General features: G+C 36.2%; 3 protein-coding genes and 1 long non-coding RNA gene across 7 annotated transcripts; 3 read left to right on the plus strand and 1 right to left on the minus strand.

Annotated features, from left to right (window-relative positions):
- The first annotated feature begins 6544 nt into the window (after positions 1–6544).
- On the plus strand, positions 6545–9006 carry LOC109187831 (transmembrane emp24 domain-containing protein p24beta2-like). The gene is made up of 5 exons (XM_019338182.1): positions 6545–6663; positions 6735–6944; positions 7321–7507; positions 7602–7709; positions 8609–9006. The coding sequence occupies exons 1-5, from the start codon at positions 6661–6663 to the stop codon at positions 8740–8742; spliced, it is 642 nt and encodes a 213-aa protein (XP_019193727.1). The 5' UTR covers positions 6545–6660; the 3' UTR covers positions 8743–9006.
- A 70-nt stretch (positions 9007–9076) lies between these two features.
- On the minus strand, positions 9077–11333 carry LOC109187832 (RPM1-interacting protein 4). Its single transcript, XM_019338183.1, has 3 exons — positions 11216–11333; positions 9887–10069; positions 9077–9453 (listed from the first exon to the last, which is right to left on the minus strand). The coding sequence occupies exons 1-3, from the start codon at positions 11219–11221 to the stop codon at positions 9409–9411; spliced, it is 234 nt and encodes a 77-aa protein (XP_019193728.1). The 5' UTR covers positions 11222–11333; the 3' UTR covers positions 9077–9408.
- A 3799-nt stretch (positions 11334–15132) lies between these two features.
- On the plus strand, positions 15133–15506 carry LOC109187720. Its single transcript, XR_002055302.1, has 3 exons — positions 15133–15205; positions 15313–15371; positions 15485–15506. It is a non-coding gene; the product is annotated as an uncharacterized LOC109187720 (long non-coding RNA).
- Positions 15507–20437: 4931 nt separating this feature from the next.
- Positions 20438–24779, plus strand: LOC109187232 (ribosomal RNA small subunit methyltransferase B). 4 transcript variants are annotated; one of them, XM_019337382.1, is made up of 18 exons: positions 20441–20740; positions 20857–20910; positions 21066–21220; positions 21323–21436; positions 21690–21755; positions 21892–21975; positions 22059–22145; positions 22241–22332; positions 22422–22482; positions 22640–22699; positions 22811–22871; positions 23043–23150; positions 23247–23365; positions 23448–23519; positions 23666–23751; positions 23833–23929; positions 24082–24209; positions 24632–24779. In XM_019337382.1, the coding sequence occupies exons 1-18, from the start codon at positions 20554–20556 to the stop codon at positions 24633–24635; spliced, it is 1635 nt and encodes a 544-aa protein (XP_019192927.1). In that variant the 5' UTR covers positions 20441–20553; the 3' UTR covers positions 24636–24779. The 4 variants fall into 4 exon arrangements, 3 of the variants coding, with proteins under 3 accessions (XP_019192928.1, XP_019192927.1, XP_019192926.1); XR_002055244.1 differs by lacking the exon at positions 24632–24779 and adding an exon at positions 24377–24482 and having other exon boundaries at positions 20442–20740; positions 24082–24289; XM_019337381.1 differs by lacking the exon at positions 24632–24779 and adding an exon at positions 24377–24482 and having other exon boundaries at positions 20442–20740; positions 24082–24224.
- Positions 24780–25077: the final 298 nt, after the last annotated feature.

Genomic DNA, 25077 nt, shown 5'->3' on the forward strand with positions numbered 1-25077 from the left:
GGTCATTTATTGGCACTTTAGACTGTATAGATACTCCTCTAGGGCCATTGTGTAAGGGGTTCATAAACTCTCAAGCCATCAAAATATTCTTTATTCTACTCTTTATTTACTCTTTAATCATGATACTCTATCCAAATACTTTTTACGATTATGTTGGCCCGCCAACTAAGTACCAATTAATCATGAAACCAACAATTCCAATTGAGTTTTATTAATTAAAATGAGCACATTCTACTTTTAGTTATTGATTATTATACAGCCATATTCATTTGATTTTGCTTCATGACCTCATTGACTTTAATATCTCATATGTTTTCCATAATTAGTCATTTGTTTAAATTTATATCATTCCATTTTTTAATAAAGAGAATTAATATGTAATTTTTATTGTCCAGTTAAAAGAGTTTACAAGAGAGGAAGATAAATTATATGTTGGGATATGAGACATGAGTGATCAAAGTAAATGTAAGCACTTTTTGTGACAAACAAATAAAAGGCAATAATATAATGAGGTAAAATTAAAAGAATATAATTAAATATGACAATGTCATAATAATCGATGACTAGTAAAATTTTCTCAATTAAAATTAAAAAAAAATGTTGAGTTGACCAAATTTAATTAAATTAAATAAATAAGAAACTTCTATCAAATTGTAATCATTAAACACGCTGAGCTCCCCGGCGCATAGTTTCACAATGTTGCTTCCCTGTCCAGTCACAATGCACTCTTTAATGCATTTGATCGTCGATAAAGAGTCACTTTCTACCACTAATTTCCACACTTGACAACCAGCCGCCATCCGTATCCCCACAAGGGCCGCCCAAGCCTCCGCCTCTTCCGCCGTACACGAGCCTATATTATGAGTTACCCCGCGAATCCAACACCCCGAATAGTCTCGCAAGACACCTCCACAGCCTTTGCAACAGCCATCTACGTTTAGTTTCGACCATCCCGAGGGTGGCTTAGTCCACGCAGCGGCTGCTGCTCCATCTTGAGTTCCCTTGTTGGGCGACCATTTGGCCTTGAAGGCCATCTTGATTTGCAAACGTTGGGACTGAATCCATTCCCGCCTTTGCTTTATGCTCACATGCTTATCTTCAAAGATCATTGATATCCTCCATCTCCAACACCACCACAGGGCAATGCTGAACGTTTCCGACCAATCATCATCAAAGCCTAGTCGGTTATCCGCTCTTAGATTAGTCGAAAACCACGAACTCCAGTCCTTCGTGCGTAGCATCTGCGTAGTTTGGATCGGCACGAGCGTCTCCCAAAGGCCAGCGACGTCAGTGCAATACCTGAAGATGTGTTCAATGCTCTCTGGCGTACCTGCACAAGACGAACAATTCATATCAGTTGTAAACCCCCTCTTTACTCGTTCAACATTTGTCATAATCTTCCCTTGCCTCACCAACCACAAAAAGTGGTTGAGTTTGTTAGGGAGCCTTAGCCGCCAAATGCGTTTCCAGTCCTGATCCATTGCTGCTTTAGTTTCCCCCCGCAAAGCCGCGTACGCCGAGCTAACAGAGAATCGGTCGTGTGGCTCCAACCTCCATCCCCAGTCGTCCCTAGCCCCTTCATCATCGAGCAAGACATATGCATGAAGCTTCACTCGCCAACTCTCATCAAGAATATCCTCAAGTAAATCCCACCTCCATCCTCTCTCAGAATCCCAATAATCCGCCACCGGGGCATAAAGCTCCAGTAGACTCACTACCCGCTTCATGAAATCATACAAGCGTTGGCCACGAACCCACCTGTCCATCCAAAAATGCGTCTCCCTCCCATTGCGTACCACTTTCGTTAGACCCCTTTCAAGGAGCCCAGAAGCACTACGAATTCCTCTCCAAGCATTCGAGGCAGTCCTGCAAGCAGTCGTCAAACCTCGACCCTGGTGGTTGCCATATTTGCTTCTTAAAACTTGAACCCACAAATTTTCCCGCTCCGTGAGAAATCTCCATCCGAGTTTTTCCATGAAAGCCGTATTGAAGTATTGGAGTCTGCGTATGCCTAAACCCCCTGCAACCCTGGATTTTGTCACTGTCTCCCAATTGACCAAACTGATCTTGCGCGACTCCTCATTTCCGCCCCAAACGAAGCGTCGAGTGATCATCTCAATCTTCTTGCACACACCTTTTGGCATATACGTAGTCTGCATTGTGTACGTTGGTATAACACCCAGGACAGACCTCGCCAAAGTGACTCTGCCGGCAAAGGTCAAAAGCTTGCTACGCCACCCTTCCAGTCTTGCTGTCACGCGGTCAAGAAGCCCAGAAAAAGTAGCTTGTGTAACTCGTCCATGCATCGTTGGAACTCCCAAGTACCTGCCTAAATCCGTCGTGGCCTTGATATTCAAGGCATCAGAAATCTGTTTTGCAACATTCGTACTTGTGTTATTGGAGAAAAACACATGTAGCTTGCTTAGGCTAATTTTCTCGTACCCAAGTCATACGTGGGCCTACAAAGCCCATGTCCACCAGCCCTTCTTCGTGGATCCAATCCACGAACTCATCACTTCTATGCGAGGAGTACGCGGTATAGTTGAGAGTTTATTCTCGACATGTGACTGCGTTGAAGTCCCCCGCTGCTAGCCAGGGGTAAACGATATACCGCTTGGTTGCTTGCAGCTCACTCCAAAGACGCCGGCGTAGTTTTTGCGTTGGGCTTGCATAAACAACAACAAAGTTCCATGGCGCCCCACCGTTCTCCTAGACCTGCAGCAAAATAAACTGAGGGTGAGTGTATACCACAACTATCTCTATAGGTTTATTCCATAGTACCCAGATCCCGCCGCTAAAACCGATTGCCCTCTACTCGGACCCATTCATCAAATCCGAGCTTTGAGCAGATTGTGTTGGCTTGATCCCCCGATACTTGCGGTTCCACCAATCCAATTAAATTCGGTCGGTGAGATTTAATGAGAGTTTTCAAGACACGTTGAAAGCCTCGCCCTTCAGCGCCCTGACAGTTCCAAATCAACCCAATCATAAAAACAGACAGAAAAAAAAAAAAAAAGAAGCAACAAAGAAACACGAAAGCACAAAACAAAGATACGAAAAAGGCCAAAACTAAGCGTGTCTCCCTATGCCCGTTCCGGGCGGTTCACCGGGCACTTCCTCCATTTCCATTACGGCATCTCCATCTTCATCAAGAGCGCTTGGATCGTCGGAATGGTGCTCTCCTAGCCGCTCCAGATCAAGAGACGAGCTGCCTGCCCCTACGGCTCTGCAGCTCACCGTTGTGCGTGTTTGATCACCTCCCCGCGACCCCCGTACTACCACATGTTCCTCCTCTTCAGCCGCCCTCCTAAACCCCCCTCTTTGTCGTTGATCACCGCCCTGTGCATGTGCCGTCGCCTGGTTTCTCACTGCGAAATCCCCCTCCACCACCGCCCTTCTAGAAGCCGATGCATCACCTGCTCTATACTGCGTTCCTCCCCTTTCTATAGGCTCGTTAATAATTTGCTTCTCAATTGCTATAACATTCGGCCTTCGCGCTCTTCCTCCCGGGGCTGATAGACCTTGTGATCTCCCTAAGCGTTCTGTCGAGGTGTCACCGCGTTCAGCTGTACAGGTCCGCCCAAGATCAGCGTCCACCAGCGCATCCGTATTATTATCGCCTTCGCCACCCTGCTCAGCTAAAGGAGCAAACCTAGTTGTCTGCACACCCTTCTCACGATCGACGCTGCTTACCTGTCGTCGATCCTGTGTTCCCCGTTGAGGCCTCTCCGAGGGTCTAGAATTGTTCCGTGATCTCCTGTTGGAAATTGGTGAATAAATCGATACACAGAATATATATAAAATATGTATTTGTCCCGAAAAATGGAATTTAATTTATAGAAAATGAACCAAAATTACATATATATATACCTCGTATATATATTAACCAACTGGGGATTTATTTTATCAAAATAATCCCACCACAACTAGTACGAAACTAGTATACGGGACTTAATTTCCACGAAATTAATCCCACCACAACTAGTACGAAACTAGTACAAGGATTTAATCTATCCGAGATTAATCCTACCACTTGGTCCGAAACCAAGAACAAAAAATAAAAACAAGATACGGGTTTCTAACCTGAGGTTTTAACCCAACGAGAAGAGAGAAGAAGCAGAGGAAGCCCGAGTCGTGTGTACACACACTCTCCTTAAAACCGATTCGCCACCTCCCGAGGGTGCTAGGATCGTTGTGGCGTCAGTCTCTCAGGATAAAACGGACTACGACTTTGGCGTTCGAGCACTCCAACCCAAAGCCCGGCGAACTAGAACACAAGTTAAGCACTCCGACGTTTTACGGAAGTGTTGGTAGAATCTCTTTGCAAGAAACAACTTTTGAGAGAAGATGAGAGAAAAATATGATTTTTCAAGTTCAAAAATTTGGACAAAACATTCTACCCAACACATAGGTTTTTATAGGGGAGAGAGGAGTTAGTAGCCCACTAAATGGCATATTAAACCAACATAAATCCACGATTTAATTATTGGATAATAACGTTTGAAACGGTCGTAATTATTATCGTAATAATTCCAACGGTCACGAACTTAATACGCGATTAATTCGTACCGACCACAACGACCCGTTTCAAAATATCTGAGTGACCGAGAAGTCCGTACAAACCCGAAGGTTTAACGAATTGGGATTGAAAATCACACCCGAGTGGTCCACACGCACCGAAACGGTGCAGCACGAATCAATGCATATAGCATTTGATTCGTGCACACCGAATCCACAGCACGAAAGGAGCTCACACGAAATGAACTCATAACTCAATTCACTAATTAAGCTTTAGTTCCATTTCTCAAATTAAGCTCCCAAAGCTTAATTACACAACTTTCGTGTAGCACTGAATGCTAAGCACGAAAGGAGCTCCACTACTCCCAATTCAACTAAGCTTTTCAAGCTTAATTACACTTAAGCTTCCAACCAACTTTCGTGCAAACGAAAGTTATTAAAATGCTAATTTCCAATTAGCATTTAAACTTAAGTTTTTGACTTCTCTCAAATAGGTTCACTTTGAGAATCAATTTCTCATTCACCTATTACCCATTTTGAGCATACATTATATCAAATTCTTCGTCTCACTACGAAGAATCCGAATCCACTTTGACCCGACCCAAATTGGAAGTGGACCCACATATATTTGTACCACAAAATAATCACTCAAAATGCCATTTTTAGCCAAAATTTCCAACATCTCCTCCCCAGCGCGATCATCCACGCACCAAAGGGTGCGTTCCTAACGTGATCCCGTTGATCATCCACCACCTTTTTCGGTTCAGGCACTGCTTTGTTTAGCGTAGGGCATGCGTCCGGTGAATGGCCATAAATACCACATGAAAAACATACCATGTGGATGCCCTCATAGGCGACAGACCTCACATGTTCCTTATATTTGAATTTGGAGATAAGCGGTCTTGTGATATCAACTTCAATACAGATTCTAGCGAACATCCCTCGTGACACCAAACTTGTAGCTTGATCGACGCGAATCGTCCTGCCAATCTTGTTACCCAACTTCCTGAGAAATATAATATTGTAGTACTCCGCAGGTATGCACGGGATTCTCACCCAAACTAGGATCTTCTCCGTAGCATCCGATTTGGGATCAAAATCAGGCACCCAAGGTTTCACGATCAAATAGTGCTCCAAGATCATCCAGGGCCCTTCAAACATCGCAAATTCCAGATCACCCACTGATCCAAAGCGAACAAAAAAATAATCGTTGTCGATGGCGGTTAAATCCAGGCTGCCTTTCGACTTCCACATAGAATGAAGCCTCCGCAAAAGGTACGTGTATCCTACTTTCCTGCCCATCACCTTGATGATGAGAGCTTTTCTCCATGGCGCTCGGATCGCATCCACCTCCTCGCTCGTCAACCGGATCGTTGGACACAAAGGGTCGTCATCTTCATCGTCAGACACATCCGGCCACCTGGATCTTCTCTGCATGAGCCATGGCGTGTGGAGATGCCTGGCCTCTTTGGCCAGTCAAACTTTCAGCGTACGTACGCGGAGGCAACGTCGGTACCTGCAACGAAGCAGGTGGCATTAGCGGTGTCTCTGGGATCGTTTCACACGTTACCTGCATGTACGTTGTCTCCTCAACACCCACGAGCTCCTCCATCGGCGTCTCGTTTACGACCTCTACATCCTACTGATGTCCCCCCTCCTCCATCGTTGCCGATGAATGACTCATTCCCCCGTCGCCAGTGTGTTTGGGTTTCTTTGTGCTTCGCTCAAGGAGATCGAGATCCTCTTTCGATCGCTGGCTAGAGAGCTTTTCCATATTGATTGTGTAAAAGAATTTATCAGTATTAATAGTCTTAACAATCTTTTGAATGCCGAATAGGATTAAAATATGATGTCAACTAATTAGGATTTGTTTTTTTTTTTTTTTTTTTTTTTTTTGAAAGCTACGGCCTACGGAGTACTAATTAAGATTATTGAATATTGACAACATAAAAAGAGTATTCTACCAATCCAACGTTGCCACGTAGTTTAGGAAGACGCGAAGTACAAGTGTACAACCATTTCAAAGAGAGGTTAAAACAGTTCCGCTCGGTTTCGTAAAGTCTGTAACTTGGTCGGCCTTAACTTCGTCAAACCCATCGGTTTCTAGAATTCAACTCGTCTTTTGCTGTCCGAGAATCCGAAATGGTAAGCGTTTCAAATCTTCAATCTTGTTTTCGTTGGTTTCTTGGGAACGAAACGAATTACGGGAATTGCAGGTCAGAATGCTCTCGTCGGAGTTCTGGGTCGCCGTGGCTGCGGCGCTGCTGGTTTGGAGCGCCGGAGGAGCCTACGGGATCAGATTCGTCATAGACAGAGAGGAGTGCTTTTCGCACAAGGTGGAATTGGGGGAAACTGTGCATTTCTCGTTCGTGGTTATTAAATCCGAGAATTCTTGGCATTACAGTGAAGAGGGTGTTGATCTTGTGGTATTCATTAATCTACTCTCCTTTTTGCAAAATTTCCATTTCGAGGTTTCTTTATTTTGTCTAATTAGTTTAGTTCTTGGATATCGGATTAATGTTGTCTACTGTTACCATCAACTGGGATTGTTCAATTATCACTTTGGGTATTAGGCATATCTGTATGAATTTACTCTATGTCTAGGCATAATTAGTTTTCATTATGCTAAGAAAATAGGGCTTAGGAAATCCAGACCTGTTATTGTGAGGTTATATGTGATGAAGAAAGGCAGAAAGTTTCAATCTTGAATATATTTCTTAGATAATCTGGTTGCAATTTGTGGTTCTATGTTTAACTCCCGAATTTAAATTGTTGTTAATATTGTTGTGTGGGAATTATCAGGTGAAAGGGCCGTCTGGTGAACAAATTCAAGACTTCCGTGATAAAACAAGCGAGAAATCTGAGTTTATTGCCCATCATGATGGTATTCATCGTTTCTGCTTCACTAACAAGTCCCCATATCATGAAACCATAGACTTCGATTTGCATGCTGGCCACTTTATGTACCATGATGAGCATGCTAAAGATGGTAAGAATGCTTCTGAGGTTTTGTGGTCACCGGACTTAACTGTATTCTTTTGAAGTCTTCTAAATTGTGACCCTTGGTGGTATGGTGCGCGCAGAACATTTGACGCCTTTGTTTGAACACATTGGAAAGCTTGAGGAGGCTTTGTATAACATTCAGTTTGAGCAACACTGGTTGGAGGCTCAGACAGACCGGCAAGCAATAGGTATTATATGGAACGTGAACAATTGCTTTGATAGTTTTTTACTGCTTAAACTACTCTGTTGTTTCCATCCATAATGATGGTTTAGCTTCATCCCCCTCTCTTTTATCTGTAAGTATTTTCTTCTTCCACCATAATGACGAGGGAAACCCACAGCAACTACCTGAGTGTGTGCACTAGGTAAACCCCGCCTTGTGGCCCTAGTTGGCAAAGGACCACAAGCAGGTAATCCAGCCTAAGTTGCCCATAGCTGACAAGCTCAAACCAAGAAGGCCAGTATCCTGTCTGCTTCCACTGAGAGTCAAACTTGGAACCTTGTATATAACTTTAAGTTTGAACCCCAAACCGAAGGGCCCCTCACGTCCCTTGCCCTAGAGAGCTTGTGAGAGGAGGTAAATCGCGGGATGTGCCTCAGTAGCGCAATGATCTGAGTGCTTGTTTATTTCCGAGGATCTTACCCCTTGCAGGGTCCAAACCCGGGCATTTGCTGGCCACCACAGCCACACTCGGGCTTTCACCACTAAGCTATTCCCCGGGGGCTATATAACTTTGTTACTATTGAAGGTTGATTGGGTTTATCTATCTGTGCATGGGAGTCTGGTACTCTGGTAGCTTAAAATTCTCACTTAATACTGTTTGACATCTGTTGTTGTGGATGCTGGTGAACTGCTCAATGCATGAACATCAATTTTTGATAGTATCAGGCATCCGCATATCAGTTCTTCCGTTTGAAACTCGATCTCTTGTAGAAGCAGTACTGTGCCTGTACCAATGTGTGATTTGATGTGTTTGTTTGCCAATGTGATTACACTATTTCCAGATGACAATCCAAGTGTTCATGTCATTATGCGCTTATTTTTCATCTTCTTCGATATCCGATAACATAATGTGTTTGGATGCAGTAAATGAAGGAATGGGCAGAAGAGCAATCTACAAAGCTTTTTGCGAGTCTCTAGCTCTTGTTGCTGCTAGTATTCTGCAAGTTTATCTCCTGAAGCATTTGTTTGAGCGGAAGCTGGGGCAGTCCAGAGTTTAGTCTTTGGCCAATCTGATGAAGAAAGTCCAAACAAATATTTTTTTTTAAAATTTTATACAAGTACAAACAATTTCCCAACACCAAGCCAAAATGAGAACTGTTTTCATTAATTTAATTAGGAAGTTAGGCCTTGATATGTTGTATAACAAAAATAATTTATCATAGGATTCTCCAAATCTATCCTCTATTTACCTGCCGCAATCCTCACACATTCTACTATGGATCTGTATGTTGGCACAAAATGAAGCTGGTAGGAATCAAAAGTAAAAGAATTTTAACTAATTTTTACATAATAATTAAAATAGGACAACAAAAACATTTGTAACCAAAAGACAATTTACAAATCAATACTATATCATAGAGAGTAAAAGTGCTTTTGACACCTAAAAAACCTAATGATCTTCAGAAAGATGCTCTACAAAGTACAAATCATTGATAAATGAAAATGATAAGTTTCTATGAAATACCAGATACAATTTCATAGATACACAAAAATAAAAAATTGTCTTCACCAAATCTTATACGGTATACCCCAACCCTAATACAATTTTACAGGACAAAGTAGGTTCCAGAGAAACCCAAGAGTGCCTTCAGCTCCTCCCCACATGCAAAATACGTGGGGATAATTATGAACATTCATTCTGAATTCAACTTTGCAGAGCCTTGTTAAGATTCTGCATGTGGGCTTTGCATGCAGCAACACCATTTTTTCTGTGAAATGAAACATTGTTGATATTAGAATAAAGAAAAGGTACTCCAGAAAGACGATAAGAGCACATCGGGAAATTGCTCACGGCTAGGCAACACTAATCATCGCCAGTAATGACTGATGAGCAAGCTATAACACAGATCCCAAAAAGTGTAGGTTATTCACAGGAATATTTATAACTGGCATAGAAATTTCTTATGACAACCATAACTTAGAATACATAGAAACTCTTGGGTGATGCTAAACCTGAAAGGAAACTGTCAACAATCTGTTAATACAAGACGGGAATGTGAAGAAACGAAGGGCATCAAAGCATGTTAAAAGATCAGGTGTAAGATCTCAGGTAAAGAAACAGAAAATTGACCTAAAACTTTTATCCATAATCCTATCACAACAAAGAACCTCGTACAACTGACAAATGAGAAAGCAACTTACAGCTGGAGGTTTTGATTGATCTGCAGCATGCTTAGTATGAGCATCTGTCTTTGTTGGTGATTCTGGCTGGCCACCTGTTTTCTTCTCATCTCTGGCCTTATTAAAGATCACAGTAAACCCCTCTGCTGAAGCTGGGTCATTAACATCCCATTCACCAAACTTGGGCAATGGTCGACCGTTCTCCTATCAAGTTGTAAGTCACAGACATGATATTAGCAACGGATACTCAAAAATGTAGAGACAAGAAGATTACCAACCACTCCTAACTTGCTAAGGTTTACTGTAATATACAAACAAATGATAGAGGATACTTTAACAGTTTAACTTTAATGAAACCAGACATGAATCTCATCTTTTAACACATCACTGAAACTAGAAGAGGAACGGGTAAAGATGCAAGAATTTAATAAGCTCATCATCTGTGAAATCTTTTACTATGAAATTCTAAATTTGACAAAGTGAATTGAAAAGAAAAAGAAACACAACAAGAAGAATACAAAAGGAAATTTTCTGGTAGTAACTAAAATCAGTCATATCACATAAGCCTACCCAACTAAAACCATCATCCCAACATCAAACTCCACTTAAACAGAGTTACACAAAAAGAGGTAATGAGTATAACCCTTCTCAGGAATGTATCATCCAATTAGTTAAAAGTAATTAACTTTTTGTAAACTCAAGCAAAACAGGACACTCTCATAATGTAATACAAAGGCATTTGATCAGGCAGGTGAAATAGGCACATACTTTAGTAGTAACATAGATGGGAAAAGTTTAATGCTTTATCCCAGACCCACTGAGGCAAGACCTTGTAATATAGCTAGATAAGTCCTTTCACATAAGATAGGAAGGTCTAAGGTTAAATACCCATTTCCCAAACTATTGAAACATACAGAAGTACTGGGTTAAGTAGGAGAAACGAGTAAAACAGCAGCATAGAAGGAAACTAGTTGAATGCTTTATCATTGACCCTACAATCTCCACAGCAGCATCAATACACAAAAAGTAAAAACATAAATGGTGGATTGAATCATAATCTATCCTCACTAAGAACTAAGGAAAACTATTGAATTCAATACGAGACATAAAGACTTGCATCTGATCACTACAACAAATTGGTGCCGATGATATAATCAAGCATTGCTCGATTTAGCCCCGAACTCAGCCAACTACCGCGGAATCGCAATCGATCAAATCACGGAAACCAAAAAAAAAATAAAAAATTCAACAATCATAACTAGTGGAACACATCGATACAGAAGGAGATAAGAAAAGTAGAGAGCAAAAAAGCAGGCAACAAAAATCTAGGGATTTAGTTAAAAAACATACCGACATGAATCCGGCAAAGAGATATTTGTTGGACAAAATGAGTTGTGCGTAGAGGAAGAGAAAGGGAATATGTTAATGTTAGCTGGGAATATAAATATAGTACTCTGTATGCGTATATAGAGAGTTGAGAGTATAATGTAACGTAGGAGGGAGGGAGAAGGAGAAGTTGAGTTTGGATGTCCCCACGGAAGTATGGAAACAGAGAATTATGTAACGCCTCCTGCATTCCCACGGCCCACCGGGGCAGGGGACGTTTCCATTTCTGTAACTGGAAATTCCTTTCTTCTCCCACCGCCGTCGCATCTGACTAGTCAAATTATGGCTTAAATGGAAAAATAAACAAGGCCACAAGGGTCAAATTGTCCTTTACTTGCACAAAAATGTACGGAGTATTTGAGGATTTATTATGGTACATAAATAAATAATGTACAACTACTATGTAGTGTGATGATACATCTGTTACTATTTTAAATAGTAGTCACAAGATTAAATTTTGATGGTGGAACATTATTTCTTTAGGCTTGAAAATAATTGAGAAAGTGTTTAGAACAAATACTACCTTATTGAGAATCATGAGTGTTTTAAAAAAATAATAAATAATGTATACTTAAAAAAATAGAATATGAGAATTAAATAAGTGTCAAACATTTTAATTATAATTATGTCTTCAAATTCAAAAAAATTTCAAACGATGTGTAATGCTATCAATGGTACGGCACTGAACTACTCTAGTACGGGATGTGTAATCCGTCAATAGTCAATACCGCTCTCTAAAACGACACTTTAAAATATTATTCATTACTTTTATTCCTAGATCAGTAAATTGTTTGGCTCATGCCATGGTTAGAGCTAGTAGTTGTCTACTGGTCTCAATATTTGAATTGATTCTGTTCCTTTTGTATTGATTATTTGATATAATAAAAGTTTGAAGTTGTGATTTTCAAAAAAAAATGCAATTTGTATCTTATATAATACGTAAATATTAAGTTAATATTAATTTGGGCATCAATTCAAATTGATGTGGACAAATGATCATTTTCTGACATGACATTTTACGTGATGTCTAACATTTTTTTAGAGTTAATACCCAAAATGGTCCCTCAACTATGCCATAATTACCAATTTGGTCCTCAACTACCATTCTTATCCAATTAAGTCCTCAACTATGTAACTTTTACTCAATTAAGTCCTCAACTATACAATTCTTACCCAATTTAGTCCTCAACTATACAATTCTTACCCAATTTAGTCATCTGTATTAATTTGACTGTTTGTTGACTGTCAAAAGTCGGGATAAAATTATAATTTTACAAGATTTCTCCTTCCTCTCCCTTTAGCAGCGCCAAACCATGCAGCAATACACTCCGATCAGATTTCGATCGTCAAAAAATCGTTGGAAATCAAATTCATGGGCTATCCGGTGCATAACCACTACTTCGATACTGACAAGTTTAGAACCCAACCGGAGCTTATTGCTACATGGTTTGGCGCTGCTAAATGAGGAGGAAGGAGAAAACTTGTAAAATTACAACATTATTTCCACTTTTGACAGTCAACAAACAGTCAAATTGTCAAAGGACTAAATTGGGTAAAAATTGTATAGTTGAGGACTTAATTGGGTAAGAATGATAGTCGAGGACTAAATTGGTAATTACGACATAGTCGAGGGACTATTTTGGGTATTAACTCTTTTTTTTATTTACTATTTAAGTTTATGTGAATAATATTTTGTGGGGCTCGGGTCAAGGCCCAGTGATCATTAATATTTGGTGGGGCTCGGGTCAGGGCCTAGGGACGAAGCTCGATGGTCAAAGGGCGAGGTAGATCATGAACTTCGAGGTCAAAATGCGAAGAAACATAAATTTAAGGTGAAAAGGAAAGGGGAGGGAATTTCAGGGTACAAGTGTGACAATGCATAAAGTATAGCTTGTCAATGCACAAAGACATGAGGAATGGGGTACAAAGTGAGGAAGGGAAGAAAGTCTTAGGGCCAAGGTGAGGTAAGGTAAAAGTATAGGGAAGGGGAATAGAGTCAATTTACGTAGACCTCAACGAATCGATGTTGATGACTACCTGCTGCCAAAGGTGGCACTAGTATGAGGGTTGCCTCGCGCCTCATACCAATCGACTGGATATTCGCCAGTGTTTAGTTGGTCGATGTAGCACTAGACAGACTTGGGTAAGGCTCAGACAATTGTAGCTAGACCACACCGAGCTTGCCTAGTGACAATGAATGGCAAGACCTCGGGCTTCTATCACTACATTGTAGCTTGCCTAAGGTTACAAAATACGATAGGCACTAGTCGGGTGCCACTGACTCACTTAGTGCTTAAGCTACCTAGGCGAAAATCTTAAAAAACAAAAAAAAAAAACAAAAAAAAAAAAATTGTGCTAGGCGGGTAATTTCATTTTCTAGATTCAAACCTTAATTTTTTTTTTTTTTCAAATACTAGTTACTAAATGTATTGTAATATATATATATATATATATAATATATATATATATATATATATATATATATATATATATATATAATATATATATATATATATTATATATATATATATATATATATATATATATATATATATTAGTTTTTACGCACATTGCGCGATTGGGATAATGCCCAATTTTTTTTTTTTTAAATAAGTACTTTAAAGTATATCAATGCAAGATTATATTGGAATTGTACTGTTCATGCATAGATAATTGAATGTTGAATTTACGTATTTAAATAGGTAATTCTAAGTTTACAAATGCAAGATAATATAATCAAGATTGATTATAATTGTCAATAAAATAATTGTATAGGTATGGTTGAAACCAAATACGGGACATAAGGGGAGCAAATAAAAATTAGGGCATAAAATATTAAATATATACTAATATTGAAGAGCAAACTGCTGATTGCCAAACAAGGACATTGCGAGTTAGTTTCCCACTTCAATTTGTTGTGTGATTTGAATACACTTTTTGCATGACCACCAACTCCCTACCCCCCACAAAAAAAAAATACACTAATCACAGACTATGTACGCACAAACCCATAGTAAATAAAGCTACAACAAGTGTATACTATACTGCATTCACCTCTACCCCCTACGCACATAGCGAAATTGGGGAAAAAAAAAAAGATATACACAGTAATACCAACAAATACCCAAACAATATTTTCAGTACATTACAAATACTATAATGCATTAACCTCCTACCCCATACGCACATAGCATACTTGTAAAAAAAATAAAAAAAAAATTTAAAAAAAAAACAGCAAGCTACATTACCAGCAAGAATCCAACCTCATTGAAAAAAAAAACCCCATTACGAAACAAACACAAATCGAACCCATTACGCACAAATCCATACTAATTAAAGCTACGTCATGTTTACACTGTACTGCATTCACTGTCTAACCCCTACGCACATAGGATACTTGAAAAAACAATTTGAACTATTTTACCGGCAAAAATCTAACCTCAGCATAATATATATATAAAAAAAAAAAAAAAAAAAAAAAAAACCCCAAAACCAGTAGCCCACCACCCCCATCACAAAAAAAATGGAAACACAAAACCATAAAAAAAAAAAAAAAAGTTAAGTTGTCTACTACTATGAACCAATAATATAATCTCTTGTTACATCAAAGAGTAAAATGCATGTGAGTATTCATAATAGAACTCATTGAATTAAGATAATGTATATTATATGATACAATTAGAATTGAATTTTACTTCTAAAAAACACTGCAAATAGAAATGTTGTTTATTACAAATATAAAATGAATAATGATGATAAATTAAGCTCTTGAACTATTTAAAAAATTACAGTTAGGTGGTCGAACTAAAAAAAAAAAAATCCAATTATATTCTTGAAATTTAGAAGAAAAAAAAAGTATAATTAGTCTATTTTTCAGGAAGCCAGGGCAAAACCAGATTATAACCCCTAGGCAAGAGCAGGATACATGCCAAATTTCATCCGGCGTTGTTGATGGTAATTAACAGATCATTCATACACATTTTTTCATTAAAAAATAATAAGAAGAAGAATTTGATTCACTGGCTGGGTTGTGTGGATATTATTATCTGATCGATGTGCAGGACTTACCACTGGGACTCCAATCAAGATTGAGATTCACAACCAAAATCCAAGAAAAGATGTAAGCATATATGCATTTCATTTCATTTGATGTTGAACCAAAATGACTGAAATTTAATTTGTATTATTGATCATTTGCATTATTGTTTGTCTGTATGTTTTTATGTTTCTTAGGACTACCATGAAATGTCCATGGTAAATCACCACCATCACACACATTCAACACACCCCTAACATCCCCATTAGAATTACTTGACTACAGAACCACAAAAACCCCCAAACCCCCCCCCCCCCCCCCCCCCCCCATTGTTAGAATAACATATGATTAATCAAAAAAAAAAAAAAAAAAAAAAAACCTAAATCATAACCCAAACCCTAAACCCTAACTACCCAGTTCCCCCTCCCAGCCCGCCTCCCAGACCCGGCGGCCCAAACACCGCCCATGCACCGACCACCACAGACACTAAAATCTCACAGAACGCACACCCAAAACCCCCCGAAACGGAAAAAAACAGTAGCAAAAAAACCCCACACACCCTAGATAGAAAAAACGAATCAACATAAATAAGGGGGATTGAGATTACCTTCAATGGAACCACCGTTAGACCTTCGTTGCCTCTTCGATCGGCGGACAGTAGACCCAACCATGTTGAACGCGAGAGTTGTGATGGAGAGGGAGAAAGTGATGGAGGTCGAAAATACTCACGGAGAGGGAGAAAGTGAGAGGGAGTTGGACTATGGCTGGAAGAGAAATGCGCAGAAGACGAAGTGTTGAAAGAAGGTCAAAAGAGACGCAGATTTCCTAGGCGAAATTAAATACACGGTATAATTAAAGTCATTGCGAAAATTATAAAACAAGCCCTAATGTCCTCTTAAATCTGATGCACGTGGCAAAAAAGCCCAAATCATCTGGACCATTCATCTAAACTAATTAAGGGTCAGAAAAGGTGCTCACAAGCTCATCTGCCAAGGGGGTGTGCACCGGATCCAATATATATATATATATATATATATATATATATATATATATATATATATATATATATATATATAAATATATATATATATATATATATATATATTTATTTATTTATTTATTTATTTATTTTTAAACAATTATTATTATTATTATTATTATTATTATTATTATTATTATTATTATTATTATTATTATTAAATATATGTATACCCTTAGGTCATTTTACATGTTAATCTAAACAACTAATTTTTTCAAATATCTTTTTACCAACCGTTGATATAATTCGCTGGTCAAATTCGCTAATATAATCCGCTAACGCTAACCGCTAACTGCTGATTGTCAAACAAGGACATTGCGAGGTAATTCTCACTTTAATTTGTTGTGTGATTTGAATACTCTCTTTGTCAACAAATCTCTCAAATAGTTAATATGATTGGCTTTATTAATTATATTTTTTTAATTTTTTCATGGTATTAATAAAATACTTGGTAAATAAATATATAGCATTATTTTGTATTATAATTTTAATATTTAATTAAAAAAATAGTGCACAAAAAAAGATAATAGACAATGTTGTGAATATAATCAATTGATGAATTTGAAGTAAAGAATTTTTACATTGGAGAAATATAAAGACAATATAACTAATAAAATTATTTCTCTTAATTAATTTATTGATAATGAATACTTTTTTTTTTTTTAATAAAGACATTGTAGGGACAATGTAGCGAATATAATCAATTGATGAATTTGAATGTAAAGAATTTTTATATTGAAAAAAAATAAATACAATATAACTAATGAAATTATTTCTCTTCTTTAATTTATTAATAATGAATAATTTTTTTTTGAATAAAGACATTGTAGTCATATAATTCTAAATTAAAGAAATGCATATGTATTATTTTTTTGTTGTAGCTACTAAATTATTATGTAATTTTTTTTTTGAAAGTAATTATTATGTAATTTAATAAGAGTAAAATAGAGTAATTGATGAATTTGAATGTAAAAAATTTCTATATTAGAGAAAAATAAATACAATATAACTAATGAAATTATTTCTGTTATTTTTTTTTGAAAAATAATTTCTGTTATTTAATTTATAGATAATGAATAATTTTTTTTTGAATAAAGACATTGTAGACACATAATTCTAAATTAAAGAATGTATATGTATTATTTTTTGTTGTAGCTACTAAATTATTACGGAGTATTTATAATTTAATAAGAGTAAAATAGAGTACTAATTATGTCAACTTTGATTGGGATGAGGTTCGAACCTAAGACCTTTCTTATTGAAATCAATGAATAAGTTAACGGTAAACTAACAGAAATTAACGGAAAAGATAATATTTAACGGAAAATCATATTCATTAAGGATAAATTAGGAAATCTTAAGGAAAAATTAAAATATGATCAATCTGAGCCATTCATTTGATTAAAAAATTTAACCGTCATTTTTTCTACCCATTATAGGCCTAACTCTCTTGGGCTCTTATTAGTATACTAGTTTTTTACGCGCATTGCGCGATTGGGATAATGCCCAATGATTTTTTTAAAATAAGTACTTTAAAGTATATTAAGGCAAGATTATATTGAAATTGTTCATGCATAGATAATTGAAGGTTGAATTTGCGTATTTAAATAAGTAATTCTTCTCCCAAAGGTTGAGTCCCCAACCCCAAGGGCCCCCTATACTACGACCCGACAGAGCATTGTGGGAAGTTGTAAATCACGGTGACTCAATGGTTCAGCAGACAGGGTCAAATGCTGATACGCACAAGGAATCTGCCCACTTTTGACATAATTCCCGCATTGCCGCCGTCGAGGTTCAAACCTTGGTCTCTTCTCCCAAATACTACCCACTAAACCATTGAGCTAAGCTCGTGCGGGTTAAATAGGTAATTCTAAGTTTACAAATGCAAGATAATATAGTCAATATTGATTATAATTGTCAATAAAATAATTGTATAGGTATGGTCGAAACCAAATACGGGACATAAGGGAGAACAAATAAAAATTAGGGCATAAAATATTAAATATATACTAATATTGTTTGAGGAGATTCCGACATTAGGATTTGTGGTTAAGTTCTATTAAAACTTTAATAATAGAATTAGATTAATGGTGTAGTTATAATTCTATATTAGACTTTAATATTAGAATTAGACTAACGGTGAATTAACGGAAAAGTTAAATGGATAATCATATAATTAAGGATAAATTAGAAAATCGTAAAAGAAAAAAATTAAAATCTGAACAATATGAACCATTCATTTGATTTAATAATTTGGCGGTCATTTTTTCTACCCAATGTTAATAATTAAATAAATTCGCTGGTCAAATCTGCTAGTATAATCCGCTAACGCTAACCGCTAACTCCTGATTGTCAAGCAAGGACATTGCGAGGTAGTTCTCACTTCAATTTGTTGTGTGATTTGAATACTCTCTTTGTCACAAAATTTCTCAAGTAGTTAATATGGTTGGCTTTATTAATTATATTTTTTTTAATTTTTTTATGGTATTAATAAAATACTTGGTAAATAAATATATAGCATTATTTTATGTTATAACTTTGATATTTAATTAGAAAAATAGTGCACAAAAAAGATAATAGATAATGTAGTGAATATAATCAATTGATGAACTTGAATGTAAAAATTTTTACATTTGAGAAAAATAAAGACAATATAACTAATGAAAATATTTCTTTTAATAAATTTATTGATAATTAATAATTTTTTTCACTGAATAAAGACATTGTAAGGACAATGTAGCGAATATAATCAATTAATAAATTTGAATATAAAGAATTTTTATATTGAAGAAAAATAAAGACAATATAACTAATAAAATTATTTATCTTATTTAATTTATTGATAATGAATATTTTTTTTAAATAAAGACATTGTGGACACATAATTCTAAATTAAAGAAATTTATATGTATTATTTTTTGTTGTAACTACTAAATTATTATTTATATAATTTAATAAGAGTAAAATAGAGTACTAATTATGCCAACTTTGATTGGGATGAGGTTCGAACCTAAGACCTTTTTTTTTTTTATTGAAATCAATGAGTAAGTTAACGGTGAACTAACGGCAATTCTTAAAATTTTAACGGAATTAGTAACGGTGTGTGGGTATTTTAGGAAATTTTAATGTAAAATTTAAATCTGATGAATCTTTTAATCAATCTAAATCATTCATTTGATTAAAATCTGTGACCGCCATTTTTTCTACCCATTATAGGCCTAACTCTCTTGGACTCTTATTAGTATAGTAGATAGTAGATATATATATATATATATATATATATATATATATATATATATATATATATATATATATATATATATATATATATATATATATATATATATATATATATATATATAATATATATAATAAAAATATATATATATATTATATATATATATATATATATATATATATATATATTATATATATTATATTATATATATATATTATATATATATATATATATATTATATATATATATATATATATATAGTAGATAATTTAATAAGAGTAAAATAGAGTACTAATTATGTCAACTTTGATTGGGATGAGGTTCGAACCTAAGACCTTTCTTATTGAAATCAATGAGTAAGTTAACGGTAAACTAACAGAAATTAACGGAAAAGATAATATTTAACGGAAAAGTTAACGGAAAATCATATTCATTAAGAATAAATTAGGAAATCTTAAGGAAAAATTAAAATATGATCAATCTGAGCCATTCATTTGATTAAAAAATTTAACCGCCATTTTTTCTACCCATTATAGGACTAACTCTCTTGGGCTCTTATTAGTATAGTAGATATATATATATATATATATATATATATATATATATATATATATATATATATATTTATATATTTATATTTACAGATGACTTTAGAAATTACAATAATAATAGCTCAATTGACTAGTCAATTTAACTCGACTGATTTGACTGTACAGATTTAAACCTTTTATCTTTTTTCTCAAATACTAATTACTAAAGCTAGTATAGAAGTCCTTAGCTTTGAGGTAAGGGATAATGAAAATGATACACACAGAAAATATGGTTCATACTACTACTAGTAACCCAGGACGGCCAGACCGGTTATCATTTTTCGGTTCAATAAGTCCCGAAGTACAGTTCACACTTCACACTTCAATCCGGATGGCCAGACCGGTTATCTTTCGCTGACACTCTGCTTTTACTGTCTTGATACTTGATACTTGATAGCAATGGAGGCATCAAGTTGCCGCGCCTCTTCTGTCTTTTCGACTCGTTTCTACGAGCATAAGAAGAGAATTTCGCCACCCATTCCACTTTCGGCACGAGTTACTGCCTCTGCGTCGCTCCTCACGGCTTCTTCTCCAAGAAACCAAGCAATTTCCAAGACAACTCCGCAACACCCTGCTCGCAAATCAGGTACTCCAATCTCTCACAAACAATATTTTTAGAAAGAAATTAAGTGCCCAGAGTAGAGAAAGAAAGGATTTTTTTTTTTTTTTTTTTGGTTCACAAATGGACATTTTCAAATGAAGGGCCTCCGAGAGATTCGAGCAGAATTCAGAAGGAAGTTTCTCCTCATAGAGCTGGTAGGTACCTATTTACTGCTTCTAATTGGCTAATTGTTTTTCACTTTCTGTTAATGTTTCTTTCAAGTAGTCTGCTTGGTTGTTGTTACTTTTGCTTTTATAGTTTAATTGTTTGAAACTTAACTTTTATTTTTTATATTGTGTACTTGGTGCAGTCTCTGCTGTGAGATTGATGCGTATAGAATTTGGTGGTGCTTTTGCTGACCTTTTGAATGAGCAAGGGAAGGGTTCAGGGAAAAGTGAAATGGGATATGTTGAAAGGACTCTTGGGTTTTGCACTCGCGAGTTAGATGATAGAGATTTAAGACTGGTAAACTGACTAAACTCTTTCTCTTTCTCTTCATTGGTATTTCTCTAGAAAAAAAACCTGCATTATCTCAAGTTATTGCCTTGATCTTGGCCCTTCTTTTAGGTAACAGAGATTGTTGGAGGTACCATTCGCTGGAGGAGATACCTTGATTATTTGATTCTTTCACTGTGCCATGATGAGAATACATTCAGAGGCATGGAGCCTCTTTTGCTACAGGTACATTTTCCTCTTTGCAGGATATTACTCTATGAATCTATTAGGTTCTATCATTTAAGTGTTCGAAACATGATTGCATAACATTTCTGTTGGAAGTGCTAGAAATTGCATTGCTAAAATGCAGCATTCTTGTGGCAACTTCAATTATATTTGAGTTGCGCTGTTCCAGTATCAAATTCACAGGCTTCTATTCTTATCTTTCTTTATGATTTTAAAAGCTAAACTAATTTTACTTCTGTGCAATTCTTGTCAGATTCTTCGAATTGGTTTCTATGAGATCGTCAAATTAGAAATGCCACCTTATGCAGTGGTAGATGAGGTATGTTAATTGGTGACTGGAATCTATTTCTTGTCTTTTGGGATAAGTGAAATATGGACACACAACCTATGTATTGCTTTATAATTTTTATCGGTAACCTTATTCCTCTTTTGTGGTTCTTTCAACACAAGTGCAGAATGTTAAGCTTGCAAAATTTGCTCTCAGACCTGGTGCTGGTAACATGGTAAATGGGATTCTAAGGAAGCTAGTCTTTCTTAAGGTGTGTCATCTTCCTTTCCATAAAAAGCACATCGGGTGTTGCTAAGATTTTTATGAGTTGACTTGTGTTTCGTTCCTCTACAGGAAAATGATTCCCTTCCTGAAGTGAAAATTGAAGGTAACGATCGCCAGCAAGCGCGTGCTCTCAGCACTCTTTACTCTCACCCAGTTGTATGTTGAAACTTGCTCTCATTTTTCTCTTCTACTATAATTTGAGTTTTCTCATTGTTATGATATGGCAATACAATGTATATCATTTAATTCAGTGGATGGTGAGACGATGGACAAAATATTTTGGACTTGAAGAAGCTATTAAGCTGATGGTATGGAACAACAACGATCCAAGTTTCAGCCTCAGGTTTATAGTTTTTTCTCTCCTTTTATGGTAATTTTCATTCTTTCCTTTCCCTAAATTGGTGTTTAATGTCTTAATGCTATCAATATCAGGGCAAATACTGGAAAAGGTTTAACAAGGGATGACCTTGTGACACGCCTTACAATGTTGAAGGTCCTTAAGTGCTTTTCGAGCTTTAGTTTTTACTCATCACACTATCACTTGTACCTTTTCTTTTCTATTTCCGGTTTTCATGCTTTCTTACTTTGGTTCAAAAGGCAGAAGGCTTCATGTATAAAGAATAACTGATGTTTTCTGTTCCTAACTTCAGGTTCAACATGAGCCTTCTCCCTACTTGGACGATTTTGTTCGTATCAAAACAGGAATGCAGGTATAAGTTGATATGGTTCTTTAAAGCATCTATTTACTAGTACACACTCCTACGGGTCATTGATATAGATCTCTCAGTTTAATTATTTTCTTATGTATATCCTTCTCCCAGAATGTCATTCAAGGTGGTTTACTAAAAGAAGGCTTTTGTTCGGTCCAGGATGAGAGTGCAGGTAAAGACTTGTTGCAAATTTTTGGTTTTGTAGTGGACAACATGTTTCAAATGTGTTTCACTGTTCAGTGTCTTATTTCTGTAATTCTATGACACTATATAAAACATCATTTTGTTGATTCTCAAACCAAAATGCTTTACATGTCTCTCTTATATGTGAGAATTTTTGCAGGGTTGGTGGTTTCTATTGTTGATCCAAAACCTGGTGAGAGCATTATTGATTGTTGTGCTGCTCCGGGAGGAAAAACCCTTTTCATGGCATCCCGCTTGAGAGGCCAAGGTAAATCACATGCTTTAACGAAAAAAAGTTTAGTAACAACTATAAATACATAGAATAGAGCATTCAGATGGGTTCTTCACCTTCGATTTTATTCAGGCATGGTGTTTGCAGTCGACATAAATAAAGGCCGATTAAGGATCCTCAAAGAGACAGCAAGATTGCATGAAACTATCGATGTCATCACAACTGTTCATGCTGATCTTCGTAAATTTTCTGTAAGAATTTATGAGTTTGATTATAGTTAGTGAGTTTGTGCTGAATCTCTTATACCACTTTTCCTCGTTGAATTTATTATAGGGCAGTAATGCTGTCAAATCTGACAAAGTTTTGCTAGATGCTCCTTGTTCAGGATTGGGAGTTCTTTCTAAGGTACCTTCGTTGCACCACTGAATTTCCTTTTCTCTCCCTATCTTGATCTATAAAGTGTATTTTATCTACTTATAATGTTCGTCCTTTGTATCTGAGAATGACCATGATTGAATATATAAAACGCATGTCTTCTTTGGTTGTCAAAGCGAGCAGATTTACGTTGGAATAGACGACTCGAGGATATGGAACAACTTAAGAATTTACAAGATGAACTTCTTGATTCAGCTTCGACGTGAGATTACAATTGTCACCAAGATTTCGTAAAGAATAAATTTATAATTATATAATATAATGTTTTTTCTAATATCTGCAGGTTGGTGAGGCCAGGTGGAGCGCTAATATACAGCACTTGCTCCATTGATCCGGAAGAGAATGAAGAAAGAGTTGAAGCTTTTCTTCTGAGGCATCCAGTAAGTGCACTTGCCATATACTGAGAAATTATTCAGTTTAGTTTGAATACAAAAACGTTGGAGGATTTAGGACTTTGCTAAACAGTTAGATATATACAGAGTTGAAGAATCATTTACGTAAAAATTTGATCCCGATATCATTTTCGTGGCAGGAGTTCTACATTGATCCAGTAGACAAATACGTTCCCTCAGAATTTGTGACCAGAAAGGGTTTCTATGCCTCGAATCCTGTCAAGCATGCAGTTGATGGAGCCTTTGCTGCTCGTCTCATTTTATCTCGATAAAGTCGAGAATAGTAAGTTTTGGTGATTGTATGACACTGGATATTATATTCGCTTGAATTGTGATTATTGCTAAGAGGTCTTGATCTTGATGGTTCAATTTTTTCCACAACTTTTTGTTCAGTGGCAAGCAAAGGCTTAATGTATGATTTTGGATTTGTTTCAGATGTAACAACATTTGAAGGGTCATTGTACTTCCAAAATTGATTGGTGAAGACTGAAGACTAAAGAGAGGGTCTCTATTCTGTAGGCTAATGCTAAATATGTACAAATTTTTGTATACACAGTAATAGTCTTCAAAGTAGTATAATAAGATAAATATTTCTTTTTTGAAAGAAAATCAGTGCATTAAGTCATTTCTGAAAGGATCACATTACAAAGGAAGGGTGGAGGGTTTGAAAATCACTCTGAACAATCAGACATAGAAATGGACTGCCTAGCTAACATATGAGCTGCTCGATTCATTGATCATTTGGAAAACGATAAATTTACATGAGTAAAGTCATTCAACAAGTTTTTGATGTCATTAAGAACACGATGAAAGGAAGAGACTCTTGCAATATTGTTAAGACTTTGGATCACAAGTAGTAAGTCTATCTCAACTTGTACTTTATCAAAGTTGTTTTGTTTCAACCTACTCAAAGCCTCGCGGATCGCTACTACCTCATCTTCTTTGGGCGAGGAGACCCCTCTATATATAAGATAAATAGTTAGCAACTACTACTTTTTACACAAGTCTTAAAAGTAGTACAATAAGATAAGAGCTTAGTACAATAAGATAAAGTCTCAATAAAAACTCTTTATTTTATCTCTTGCATTCTTGATGATAAAACATTCTTTTTTGTCACTTTCGTTACCATTTGATAA

Source organism: Ipomoea nil, unplaced genomic scaffold (assembly GCF_001879475.1).
Source record: "Ipomoea nil cultivar Tokyo-kokei standard unplaced genomic scaffold, Asagao_1.1 scaffold1421, whole genome shotgun sequence".
Classification (NCBI taxonomy): Eukaryota; Viridiplantae; Streptophyta; class Magnoliopsida; order Solanales; family Convolvulaceae; genus Ipomoea; species Ipomoea nil.